Source organism: Lampetra planeri, chromosome 70 (genome assembly GCF_965212315.1).
Source record: "Lampetra planeri chromosome 70, kcLamPlan1.2.h2, whole genome shotgun sequence".
Lineage (NCBI taxonomy): Eukaryota > Metazoa > Chordata > Hyperoartia > Petromyzontiformes > Petromyzontidae > Lampetra > Lampetra planeri.
The window spans coordinates 671794-686259 of NC_136175.1; the positions used below are offsets into that span (position 1 = coordinate 671794).

General features: G+C 51.3%; 1 protein-coding gene across 1 annotated transcript; it reads right to left on the minus strand.

Annotated features, from left to right (window-relative positions):
• Nucleotides 1–234: 234 nt before the first annotated feature.
• On the minus strand, nt 235–10463 carry LOC144737494 (uncharacterized). The gene is made up of 2 exons (XM_078620210.1): nt 7425–10463; nt 235–3654 (listed from the first exon to the last, which is right to left on the minus strand). The coding sequence occupies exon 1, from the start codon at nt 8706–8708 to the stop codon at nt 7713–7715; it is 996 nt and encodes a 331-aa protein (XP_078476336.1). The 5' UTR covers nt 8709–10463; the 3' UTR covers nt 235–3654; nt 7425–7712.
• Nucleotides 10464–14466: the final 4003 nt, after the last annotated feature.

Here is a 14466-nt window from a genome sequence, read left to right on the forward strand (position 1 = left end):
TGATCTTGCTAGAGCGCCTGTCGTACCTGTTCCAGACAGGCCGGCCGTGACATTGCGGGGGACGAGGGGCCCTGCTCGGAGGACGCCTGCCAGGTCTGCGGGACCTTCGAGCCCTGCAGCCCTTCCGACCCAGCTGCGGGCACGGTCACAGGACAAGCCCAAGACTAACTCTTTAGAGACACGGGACGGCGGTGGACTTCCAGCTGCGACAGGGGGATTACCCCCTGTCATTCCTCGACTTTCATCGCGTTCCCGTTCTGCGAGTGGGCCGCCGACCGTCCGGGACGGGCCGGCGACCCGCACACGTTCCAAATCGCTTACGTTTCGTTGATTGTTGTTGTCTTGTTATTTTTTCTTACAGTTGTATTTATTGCATGCTTTTTGTACGTTCGTTGATGTTAATTGCGTTGTTGTTGTTGTTCTTGCTGTTACATTGTATGCTTAGTGTCCTTTAGGGGGGGAAGCTCGGTTCGCCGCATTACGATTTGCTATTGGTCAGCCGAGGTCGGCTGGGATTTTTCTACGGGGGAGGGTGGTGTAATGCGGGCGTAAGCGACCTTCCGGATGTGACGTCACGGGGGGTGGAGTCATGTGACGTGGGTGGAAGGTTCGGGTCCTTAAGCGGGTAAACCGGAAGGGGAAGGCAGTCGGGGTGTGAGCGGAAAAGAGTGAGGCCACGCGGGCGAGTGTGGAGAGGGGGGGGGCGCCGACGGCCATCGGGAGCCAACCCCGAAGATAAGAAGAAGCTGCGGAGTAGTGTGCAGCTGGAGAGGAGACAGCCAGAAGGGCTGCGTGTTAGAGGCAGCGGTGTGGCTGCCAGGAGGAGCTGCGGAGAGAGAGAGAGAGAGGGCTGCGTGTTAGAGGCAGCGGTGTGGATGCCAGGAGGAGCTGCGGAGAGAGAGAGAGACAGCAAGAGGCTGTCAGAGCTGCGGAGGGAGAGGAGTTGCAGCGAGTACAGCCAAGGGGGGCTGTGTGAGAGAAACAGCAGCGGAGCTGCTGTTGTGGATCGGGCCGACATTGGAGTCAGCACCGTGGAGAAGCTACAGAGTAAAGACAGCCGTGTGGGTGTACAGCACGAACCGAATAAAGGACACTGAGCCAGACATCGTGGTCCAGTCGTTTATTACACTATGATTGATGACAATCTTGTTAACATCTAACTTTTTAACGTGTGGCTCTGGCTTCTTTTTTGATAGGATGTTAAATTTAGCAATCAGGTTAACTTAGACAACTGACGTGCATTGCGTCCGTGGATGGAATTCCTTTCCAGCTCAGATCCCGCTTGCTTGCCCATCGCCACAAATATCACCTTATTGTAACAGCTCTCTTCCTGGTTCAGCAGTTCCACTGCTGGATTATTTTTTTCTGGCTGAGGACGACCGCTTGAGTTGCGATCGGAACGTCGTGACATATTATTTTTACTTGGTTTTATTTTTCTACCTACGTGACTTCACCGAAAGTACTAAAGAGTAGAGAAACTCATGTTTTTGGTCCCGGTCCTTTGTGTGGAGCCAGGATCCTGGCGACGTGCCTGCTACTAGCGATGTATATTATTATTGCTTGCTTTAGATTTGGTGCTGGTGTGAATGATATTCATATTCCGTGGCCTGGCTGTGCCTTTGCGTGTGCCTGGTGGCATGTGCGTTGGGGCCCAGCAGCTTGGCTTGAATCTGTGGGGAAGCCTGTTGAATCCTGATTGTGTTATTTGTGTTTTAAGGCATTTTTGCTAGCTTGACTGTTGTTGTGAGTTTGTTCTTGTTTCTTTGGTAATGACATTGATTTGGGCTATGCGATGTCTATTTGCGATGCAGAATCCTGTCATACTACGGAATAGTGGGACATCTTTGATGGTTTTAATCACCATGTATTCATGTCTCTGAAACTCTCATAGTTGTTGCGCCTCGTGTTAAATCACTGTATTCCACTCCATGAAGCTTATTGTCACTGTGAGATATGGGGTGGTTACGTAGAATGACAATAGACTATAGCCATAGTGTCATGGTGAGGTTATTCGAAAGCGGTTTAATTGCGGGAGGATAGCACTAAAGGCCTAGGTGTAAAATACACGGCCCGCCACTGGGATTGACAATGGATAATGTATACTTCCAACGTTGTAAGGTAACACGTAGATATGCATCTTTGCACTCACATTACAAGCCGCCACACATTTATGACCAATTGCTAAAGGCTATGCAAATTCACGCGTTGTGGATGCGTAAGTACCCAAATCTGATTAGCGGGGGTCGTCAGGGTTAATTTTTGCATTGAAAGGTGAGTGAAACTGCTGGCATCTTACAGAGGAGAATATCCTGGTCTCTAAGGTTCTCACCTGGTTAAACAAAATCAACGTGTTTAGACGGGCATGAGAGAGTGTGTTGTGCACATGCACAGCCCTTTTATCTCCACTGCCGGATGAGTCTCTCCTCACAGCTTTCAGATCACAAACTTCGCCCAACTCGTCAGTGCGGTTTGGTGAAGACAGGGATCACAGATGTGGCAGTATATAAGCACATTACTAACATGGATGTTCTCCATTTCCCTCCGCTGCTCGCCGCATAACCCCGTAGCCTATAACGCATGTAATGCATGATGATCGCCCATTCAAGCACCATTCCAGCCTCTACTCTTCTTTAACTCATGAGAGTTGATAAGATCTGTTGAACACTGGTTGATTTAGTCACAGGCGAATGTGATCGGGAACAGTCCGTTACGTTGGGGAGCCATACATATGTAATAATCCTTCTTGAGACGGCTTCGGAATCAGTCCTTTCTATTTCCACTCCACAATACACTTTACTCACTCACTCTCCGTTGCTGGCAGACAACGGAGAGAGGACAGACTTCGCACTAAGTCCCCACCGCGCACGTGGCACCCAGAGCCCCCGTCCGCGCGTGACCCTGCTCTTGTCGGTCTCCAGTCTGATCTCGATCGTTCCCTCTCACTCTCTCTTAATCCCTTCGTCACGTGGTCCCCCCAGCCAATCGTTCATGGACAGCTTCGACCATTCTCGATGATTCCCTGTCAATCCCGGGACCACGCCTCTCATCCGGCTCCCCATTAGCTGGGGCCCCGAATGGCTAGGCCAATCACTCCTGATGACATGCCGTGATCACGCCTGGGCCATGCTCCCTATCTCAACCCTTATTGGCTACAAGCAGGACCGGCAAGCCAATCCCCACGTGAACCCTCTATGGCTGTTATTACATCACCCCCCCCCCCCCCCCCCCCCCGGTGAAAAATATTTAGCCGTCTCGGCTGGGAAAAGGGTGAAGAACCAATTCCGCAACATCTTATTAGGGCACCAAGGTGCGTTTAACAATTCAAGGGTGAACCGGCGTTCCCGCGCCTAACAACATTTAAAACAGTCACCCATAATAACAAAAAAATCACGACATACATTAGGGCGCCCCTGCAGCGCAGTAACGACAGGGAAATTAGCGAAACGATCAAACGTTAACGAAACGGAAGAGATTTCGACCGCGTACGCGACGCGGGACCCTCTCCGCTCCCAGCGCAAGGTCGCTTTGCTTCCGGATGGACAGGAGGTCGCAGGCTCGAAGAAGAAGTAGGTTGTTGGTGCTTGGTCACGTCCAGGGCGGGCCCCGTTGGAGGGGGGGCAGCGGGGGCTTCCTCAGCCCTCAGAACCTGTTCATCTGCAGGAGGCACAACACAGTCCCCCCTGGGATCAACGGGCGTGTCAAGCGGCGTAGTCGGCCCAGCAGAACCCGGCAGGTCAGCTAGTGGGGATGAAGGACCGACACGCGCGTCAATATAGGGTTTAAGTCGCGAGGAATGAGCATACCACCAACGTTTTCCGTATTGAATGCGGATATTTTGCGAGTTCCGAACATCTACCAGCGTCACAGGCCCCCGCCACGGCCTGTGCAGTTTAGGGGATGTGCCCGCCGGTACCTGGGGGCAGTGGAGCCACGCCAGGTCTCCCACTGACCAAGGCATGCGAGTATGCGATCGACGCGCATACCGTTCGTTACTTTACTGAGCACGGGCCGTCGCACACCGGGCAGCCTCTCGCGCCTCCGTTACTCGTTCAAGCGAGTCACGCACGTGGTCAGGCAGGGAGCGGGATGGTTGTTTACTCGGCGTCCCCAGTTGCACATTGATGGGTGGAACATTTTCACGGCCATACATCAAAAAAAATGGTGAGTATCCCGTGGACGTGTGCGGAACCATGCGGTATGCCGCTAAGACGCCTGGTATGTGCAGGTCCCAATCGGTTTGCTTGTCACTGACCGTGTGACAAAGCATAGCCGAAAGGGTACGGTTGAATCGTTCCACCATACCATCTGTTTGTGGATGGTATGGGGAGGTGCGACTTTCTTTGTACCTAGCGCGTCACAAACTTCCCTAAGCAATTTAGAGGAGAAATTCCGCCCTTGATCTGTGAGCAGCCTCTCAGGTGCCCCCTTGTCCATGACATACCCGTTCAAGAAAGCGTCGGTGATGGATGCTGCCGTTTGGTCGGGCAGAGGCCAGGCCATCGGCCATCGAGAAAAATATTCCACCCCGACCAGAAGGTATTTATTGCCCCTAGCCGACGGGGGAAACGGCCCCAGAATGTCGAGAGCCACTAATTCGTTGATACGGGACACTTCAATGGAACGCAACGGTGGTACATAGTGGTTCCGAGGCGGCTTCCTCTTCGCACAATCATGGCACGAGCGGACAAAATCATTGATGTCTGCCGTCATACCGGCCCAGAAAAAATAATTTTGCATCGCGGCCACAGTCTTTTGAACGCCGAGGTGCATCAACTTATAAGCGTGCAGAGCACGGAGCAGGTCGTAGCGAAGCGTGGTCGGTCAGACAACCCGTCGGTACACATTAACAATCCCGACTTACCCCGGAACATCTGCCACTTCCAGCCCGCCAATTGCGATTTCTGCTTCCCAACCAATTTACGTAGCGGAGACAGCGAGGCATCGGCCTCCTGCTCGCGCAACCAGACCGCGTGCGGCAGCCGTAAGGTATCATCGGTGTCCACCGACAACTGCTGCTCCTCCTCCTTCGCTTTCGCCCCTGCGTCGTCCTCATTCGCTATCGCCCCCATAACCAGGCAGGGCGACGTGGGCGGTGCCGCGCAACGGTGCATGCCCGTCAGGCAAGTGCACGGAGGAACGGGCGGCAGCCTTGAGAGCGCGTCAGCGTTCGCGTGACGGGCCCCCTTTCGGTATGTTATATCGAAGGAAAATTCCTGTAATGATTCCAAGCACCGGGCCAATTGGCCTGACGGCTGATCCAATTTGAGGGAATATTGCAAAGCCGCATGATCAGTGCGGACCAGGAATTTCCGTCCATACAGGTACGGCCGGTACAATCGAACAAAATGGACAATTGCCAAAAGTTCCCACCTTATCACGCAATATAGCGTTTCTGCAGGGGATAGAACCCTGCTGCCGTACGCCACCACCCTCTCAACCCCGTCCTTGCGTTGCAACAAAACGGCCCCAATGCCGATATCACTAGCATCCGTATCAAGGATGAACGGCTGCGAAAAATCTGGGTAATCTAACGTAGGCGCCGTGGCGAGGTGGTCCCGAAGTGCCATAAAGGAACTTTCTTCCTCCGCACCCCATTTAAACCTTTGATTTTTGCCAGTTAGAACGTGTAATGGTTTTGCCAACGTCGCAAAGTTCTTAACGAAGTGGCGATAATATGAAGCGAATCCAATTAACCGCCGAACATCACCCACCGAGGTGGGTGTGGGCCACTCATATACAAACTTCGTTTTCAGAGGGTCAGTGGATACACCGTCCGAACTGACAATATGACCCAGGTAACGGACGGATTGTTGCAGAAGGTGGCATTTCCTCGGTTTAAACTTAAGGTCAGCCGCACGCATTCTTTGAAAAACTGTCTCAAGGCGTTGGAGATGTTCCTCGAACGTGCGGCTAAAGACAATTATATCGTCTAGATATATGACGCACGTTTCCCACTGCAGTCCCGCCAAAACCAATTCCATGAGCCGCTGAAACGTGGCCGGAGCCGCGTTCAGGCCCATAGGCAACCGATTAAATTCAAAGAGACCTTGCGGCGTGCGGAATGCAGTTTTGGCTTTAGACTCGTCATCGAGGGGAAGCTGCCAGAAGCCCGAGGACAGGTCAAGGGTGGAAAAGAATTTAGCACCCGATAAAGCATCCAATGAGTCATCCATCCTCGGTAAGGGGTACGCGTCCGCTACCAAAATTGTGTTCAACCGGCGGAAATCAACGCAAAACCTCGTACCACCATCTTTCTTCTTAACCAGAACGACGGGCGCGCCCCAGGGGCTGTTGGACGGAGAAATAATATCCGCCGCCAGCAATTCATCTACTGCCCCACGCACGTGTTCCCTTTCCGCCGGGCTCATGCGGTGAGGGTGCATACAGACGGGAGGCGCCGCACCGGTTTCAATATGGTGCGACAAAAGCGACGTGCGGCCGAGGTCCAAATCATTTCTGATGAAAACATCAGCGTACCGCAGCAATAGCGAACGCAAGGCGTTCCTATGTTCATTTGACAATGAAGAATTCTCTCCGCATAAATCTGCGATCCAGCGTTCTTGTGAACGATCATGCGGAGGCCCATCCGCGGGCGTCCGAGCGCGCGGCGGTTTGTCACAAGAGGCGAAATCGGTAGTGGCGTGAGCCAGCACCGATCCCTCCGGAACAACAACGCGGTCAGGTCCCCCATTCAAGACCTGTATGAAAGGTGCCTGACCTGGCCGCACGATCGTTTGTGCCGCCGCCAAAGAAAAAGATTTCGATACCGAATTCGATGGGGATAATAGCACGCCCTTCGCATCCCTTCCCATTTGAAGTGGTTTTCGGTAACGCAGCGGGATAAGCATTTGCGCTCCCTATGGAACCTCCACCGTAGCCGCAACGACAGCAGTAACTGCGTAACCTGTAGGCGCATTGGCCAGCAGGGAAGGCAGGAACGCCATCCTACGACCCCCCGGCATTTCCAAACGGTCCTGGTCGATCCGTATTCTCAGCGGCATCCGGCGCAGGAAATCAGTACCCAACAAGCATGGAACAGCTAGCGAGCGAGAAATTAACACAGGTCCTGCGGCGGTAATATTTCCGATAGCGATGCTCACATCCACCTGTCCGCAGATACCCATGCTCCCCCCATTGGCGGCAACACACGCATCATTAACCTTGCGTATCCGCGATGCAGGAATGGACAACAAATGAAAAATAACATCAGAAATGATGGTAGCCGATGCGCCAGTGTCCACCAAGATACGGACGTCAACGCCGTCGATGGTACCTCGTACCGTCGACGAGCCCGACGCCGCAGCCACTATCCTGCGAGCCAATTTCTTCCACTGTGTAGCAGAGCGTGTCAATGGAGCAGGAGAAGTAAAATTATCCTTAGGAGTGTAAGAATGAGTGCGAGTGGATGAGTGATGTGACACGACCTGCCGGGTGTCCGATTTGTGCCGACTCGCCCGAGGTTGTTGCAGCTCCGCAGCAGGTAGAGGAGATGGAGGTCCCCTTGGCGGAAGAGGCGACAGCAGAGGTCGGCAGCGGCAGTCACGGGCGAAGTGGCCCCGTCTGCCGCACTTGAAACACGCGGCCGACGTCGGCCGGTGGTCGGACGACCCTCCCCTCGCATGTGGCCGGCCCGTGTAGTCGCCCCGCTGGTCGCGCAGCCGCCGTCCCGGAATCCTATGCGGGACAGGAGCAGCCAGCATGTCGTCGTCGCCCTAGTCGTCGGAGCAGTGGACAACCAGTCGCGGAGACCACCCCAGAGGCGGCCCATCGATCTCGGGTTTCCCCGTCCACGCCGCCATCTGGTCCCAACGCTTGATATTAAACTTAGCGTCCAGGCAGTGCGCCACCCACCGCGATGAAAGCGGTTCATGGCCGCACACTGGTAGAGAGATGTTGAGCTCCTGAGACAACTCCAGCATGCGGGAAAGGATGAGCGGATCCAAATGCTCGGCCGTTGCGTCGGGGTAGGCGGCCATGGCCATCGCCATCAACGCCCCCCGATAGGCCAACGGCGATTCCTCCGGTGCTCGGCGACGCGACATAAATTTTCTGGTGGCCGATGTCGGCGGGTCATAAAATTCCGCCATCTCTGTGAACGCATCCCGCAGTGTCTTCTTCTTGGACGCTGGGATGGAGCGGAAGACTCCCAGAGACACATCATCGAGCAGCGTAGGTAGCGCTCCCAGCGCTTCTTCCTCCGTCCAGTTCACAGATCTAAAAGCTGACTCGAAGCGCCACGTAAAAGCACTCCAATCGCCCCCGGCGATAAATTTTCTTATTTGTGGAAGGCGATGTCCGCGGTGGCAGGCACGTGCCGCGGGCGTCTCCGACTGCCGTTCCCGCTCTCCACTCGGTGCAAGCAAAATGGCGTTCGGCGGCCGCGTGGTGGTAGGCGCACCCAAAATGGCGGCCGACGACTCCGGCGCAGCCGCCTCACCCAAGACGACGGCGTCCTCCCGCGTGGCAGGAGCAATGGCGGGTCCCGATTCCATAGCAGGACCCCTTCCCGCGGCGTCCAGCTGATCGGCGATCTGGCGACCCACGGCTGGTGAGGACGCCACCGCGGTCACCAGGCTTAGCAGAATGGCGCGCAACGACTCAATCTGCTCTGCCATCAGCCGCCATTCGTCTTTTGGTCCTGCGGTTGTCGCATCCTCCCCCGGTCGACGCTGAGAGGCGTCGAGGCGAGTGTCATCAGCAGGCGGCATAAGGGCTGTAGCTCCCAAAGCTCATCTTCATCTGTCTCGACCTCTTCCTCCGATAGAGGCACGGGCAGGTTATTTTTTCTGGGGTGCTTAGACATCTTGACGATCGTCCAAACAGTCGCAGAATCACTTCTGACACCAGTGTAATAATCCTTCTTGAGACGGCTTCGGAATCAGTCCTTTTTATTTCCACTCCACAATACACTTTACTCACTCACTCTCCGTTGCTGGCAGACAACGGAGAGAGGACAGACTTCGCACTAAGTCCCCACCGCGCACGTGGCACCCAGAGCCCCCGTCCGCGCGTGACCCTGCTCTTGTCGGTCTCCAGTCTGCTCTCGATCGTTCCCTCTCACTCTCTCTTAATCCCTTCGTCACGTGGTCCCCCCAGCCAATCGTTCATGGACAGCTTCGACCATTCTCGATGGTTTCCTGTCAATCCCGGGACCACGCCTCTCATCCGGCTCCCCATTAGCTGGGGCCCCGAATGGCTAGGCCAATCACTCCTGATGACATGCCGTGATCACGCCTGGGCCATGCTCCCTATCTCAACCCTTAATGGCTACAAGCAGGACCGGCAAGCCAATCCCCACGTGAACCCTCTATGGCCGTTATTACACATATGAGACTCGCCCAGTTGTCACGGGTGTCTCTCAGGGGCGATTTTAGGGTCCTTGTTATTTTTCACCTATTGGTTGCCACTTGGGAGCCTTTTCCGTCGTTATGGTCTGAATGATCATTTCATTTTCACGACAACCAAATATATCTGCAGACTAAGCCTGGTGCTGATTCTGCTGTTTCAGTCTTGTCTCATTGTCTCTCTTAGGTCAGGGTGTGAATGAATAAAAATTTCCTGAAGCTTGTCTGTGACAACTGAGGTCATATTTCTGGGTTCCCCTAACCTGCTTCATCCAGTAAATAGTTTCAGAAGGATGATTGATGATCTTGAGATCATATTTTCATTTAAGGTCTGGAACCTTGACTTTTGAGTGCCATGCAAGGTATGTGACTAAAGTCTCCTTCTTTCATCTGGGAATATTTCACGCATGAGATCAATTATCTAAATTTCCGATGGTGAGAGACTGGTGCATATTTTATTTGATCAAAATTAGAATATTGTAGTGCCCTGTTTAGTGGTGCAACACAGAATGGTTTTAATCTCTTACAGCTTCTCCAGAATTCTGCTGACCGGGTGTCGAGCGATTGCAGTGTGTGGAGTGATGATATATGAGCACATTAAATATATTCTATGTTCCCTGCATTGGCTTCCGGTAAAATACAGGATCGAATTTATAGTTTTGTATTTGCTTTCAATGCCCTGAAAGGGTTGGCTCCATTATATATCAGAAAACTGCTGAAACTGTATGCCCCTGTCCGGTAACTTCGATGCACCAAGTCCGGGTACCTGATTGTACCAAGGACAAATCTGCATTCAATGAGTGATAGAGCTTTCAGTAGTCAGGTGCCTCGTTTGTGGAATGTCTTGCCCCAGTCGGTTAGAGACGCTCCATCAGTCGATGTTTTTAAGACTCGTCTGAAAACACATTTACGCTCTCTTGCATATCCGTCGGTGTAGGGTTGTTTTACTCTTATTTTCATTGTAACGATTTTTGATGGGATTATGTTGTATAGCGCTGTGAGGCCTTGTATGAATGGTGCTATATAAAACCGAAGTTTACTTACTTTTTCTTATAAACACGAGGACATGCACAACAGTTATGACTGCATGGATCTGTATTCTCAGTAATAAAACACTGAACGAGGTAATGTGCTTACATAGTATGTAAATCCATTCCTAAACACCTGTAATAAAAATGGTGTGGGAGATAGGGGGCACTGAGCACGTTGCGACAGGGGTATTGAGTGATCATAAACTTCACTGCACTGGCCAGTGTGAGGTTATTTACGGGATCCCAGCACTGTCCTGAAAAAGAGTTTTCGATCTTAGTGGACCTTACCTGGTAAAATGCAACTAGATTTATATTTAATGGTTTAAATGAGTAGAAGACATGGCGTGTACTTTCATCTGCAAAACGTTGGATCATATTGAGAGAAGAAGATAAGTCATTGAAAAAGAAAATAAATACTGTTGCAAACAAATCATGACCGTGAGAGGTGGCGTCGCCTTCAGAAGGCCTGCATCCATCAGTGTATTGAGTCAATAGATGATTTATGATTATACGTTCAACGCTTGTAAGGTAACACGTTGATATGCACCTTTGCACTCAAATAAAAAGCTGTCACACATTAATGAGCAATTGCGAAATGCTCTGCAAATGCATGCGTTGTGGATGCATAAGTGGCCAAATCAGATTAGCTGGGGACTTAATGGGTAATTTTTACATTACAAGGCGAGTGTAACTGCTACCATCTTACAGAGGAAAATATCCTGGTCTCTAAAGTTCTCACCTCGTTAAACAAATTCCCCGTGTTTAGACGGGCATGAGAGAGTGTGTTGTGCACATGCACAGCCCTTTTATCTGCACTGCCGGATGAGACTCTACTCACAGCTTTCAGATCACATACTTCACCCCATTCGTAAGTGCGGTTTGGTGAAGACAGGGATCACAGACGTGGCAGTATATAAGCACACTAGCGGTAAGTACCCGGCGTTGCTCGGGCGAAAAAGGCAGACACACACGTGAACTTACACACAGACATTGACCCACACACATAGAAAGACATCGACTTAGACGCACACACACATATATGGTTAAACCCAGGATAGATCGTTTGCAGGCCAGCCTAAATGTTTCTAACCGGCAAAGATGTTCCATTAGGGGGGTGCACGTTTCGCAAGCGTAGAGAAGGGAGGGAATTACCGTGGCCGAGAAGACCTGGAGCTTCATGCGGAGCGAGAGAGCAGGTAGCTTCCACACAGTGTAACGCAGCCGATGAAACGATAATGGCGCTCGACTGATTTTGAGTGAGACCTCTGCTGTTAAACCGGAGCCGGTCATGAGCACACTGGCCAGGTATGGTAATCTCGGCAATCTCTCCACAACTGCCGCATCACCAATTGTGAGTTGTGGGGGTGGATTGTTCGATGGTACAAAATACACAGGCAGGTGCTTAGTTTTGGTGGGGCTGATGGTAAGGCCCCACCTCTTAGTGGCAAGCTCCAGGTTGAGCAGCAGTGAGCAGCAATCACCAGAGCATCGGCATACATAATATGGTTGAGCAATAGGGAGGCATCCCTTGACCGCACCCGGGCATCGATCAGCCTCCCATTGTATCTGTACCATATGGTAATTCCTCGGGTACAGCCATTGAAGGCTTCACGAACTACGTGCTCAAAAGATATGTTAAATAATGTGGAGCCAGAGGACATCCCTGTCACACCCGAAGGTGTAGAGGAAATGGCTCTGACTGACGACCACGTAGTTTGACGCGGGGCCGCTCACCATCATGAAGGTCCTTAAGGATCGTGAGCAAAGTTTGAGGGACTCCGAAAGCATGAAAAACAACCGAGAGGCCAGGCCTACTGATGGTATCATTGGCCTTGAGCAGGTCAATAAAGCACATACATTCACTCACACGCACACATGGACCTACAGACATGCAAAGAAATGGACTTACACTGACTGACATGGAGGAATGCACACAAAGCGACTAACACAGACGCCCATGGACTGACACACACAGACATATCGACTCACACACACAAACACATGGACTTACACACACACACATATGGACTCACACACGCATAGACATGCACTTTAGATACAAAGACAAAGATCCCCCGTATAGCCTTAACAGACTGTAGGGGCAAGTGCTGTTAGCGAGCACCTATAAAGGCCGGAACGGTACACGAGGGGGTAGGTGGCCAGCACCACGCCCGACCGCCTTTGTCTCCCCAGTGGCGATGTTTACACACCGCACCAGGTACTCATGTAAGGCTGAGTCGACCTAGGGAAGGCCCAGGACCGGTTCAGATAATCGTCACTGGTGTTAGCCGTGAGCGGGAATCGAACCCGGGTCGCCAGGTTCATAGCGCAGCGCGCTAACCGCTACACACACATGGAGTTACACACACATATATTGACGTACACACATACAGCGACTCACACACACACATCAACTCACACACAGACATACGTGGACTCACACACACATTGACGTAAACACACATGTACTTACACACACATATCGACTAAGACACACACACATGGACTTACACACACATACATAGACTGACACACACATTGGCCTACACACACATAGACATATGGACTGTGACACACAGACATCTACTTTTAGATACACACACATGGATTAACACACACACATCGACTGACACACATAGACACACAAACGCACATTGCCTTACACACTCAGATGGAGCCATGCACACACATCGACTCACACACACGCATTTACTTAAGACACACACACATCGAGTGAAACACACACGTATGGACTTACACACATGTGGACTAACACACACACAGCGACTGATACGCACACAAATGGACTAATACACACACAAACACTTGTACGTACACACACATGGGGCGTTGTCTGTTTGAGAAAGACAGACACACACATGGACTTACACACAGACATGGAGCCACACACAGAAACCCATCGACTCACATGCAGACAAACATTATCATTGCAATATTTGTAAACTTATTTGCTTAATAATAGTAAACAATAAACCTTCAATTATTAGCGAAAGATGCAATAAAATTGTACTTTACATTGGCGTGGTGACGTCTCATCCCGTGCAGAGCCCGCGGCCTCGCCTAGATTGGCAAGCCGGAGAAGGTGAGACATTGCCAGGCTGCGGGCTGGGCCGCTACCACCGCCCCCCCCCCACCATCCCCCCGCCTGAGGCAGAATAATACAGTACTATGTAAGCACTTTTATAATATTAAATTAACATCTAAGGACTTTATAGCAGTGACTGCACGCATTGGGGTGGGGGGGGACGAGGACATCACACTGTGAAGAGAAATCGGCAGCGTGATGTGTATATTTATTCCATGTTAAACGCGTAAAATAAAATGTCCCCCGTGAGCTGGAGCGATAGAGCATCATTTGGCAGGGTCCGCCCGCCCGAGGCAATTGTCGTGAGTTGGTACGGTCGATGTCGTGCAATAAGTAAATAATTAAAATAAGAATGCCACGAATTTGTTAATTACACGACTTTAAAATTTACGGACGTGAAAACGCAATAGCCTATTCCCACCACGGGGCTTAGGGCGTGCCGGCTGGCAAATTATTTCGGTCTTAAACCCCTCCGTCCGAGAGCCAAATCCCCCGCAAGCGCGCACGCACGGAGACATATATAAAAGAAGAAGAATAGCAGAAGCACCCGGCGTTGCCCGGGTGAAAAATATATTTCTTAAAAACCTTACATATATATACACACAGATACTAAGGTATTGTCAAAGCCCGGTAGGCCGTTTGTACATTTCTATACCAACAAATATATAAGAGGTTTGCACAAGTCCAAAAAGTTGTAGAAAGTGTGGGGTAAATAGTTGATGTAAAAGGTTTCCGAAAATTGTGGACCCCCCCCTCAAAAGATATCTTTACCCCGCATAGGTATATACCTACACACCTTACATACAACAGAGGAAGTAGTATCTATTGACTCTGTAGTAGCATCTACTGACTGTACCCTAGTATCTACTGAGCCAGTAGTAGCTACTGACTGTGTAGTCGTATTTAGTGACTGTAGTAACTACTGACCATAGTAGTATTTACTGGGCCTATATTAGTATCTACCGACTATATAATAGTAACGACT

Coding starts and splice junctions, on each gene's coding strand:
- LOC144737494 (XM_078620210.1), bottom strand. CDS start 8,708: ATGCCGCCTGCTGATGACACTCGCCTCGACGCCTCTCAGCGTCGACCG.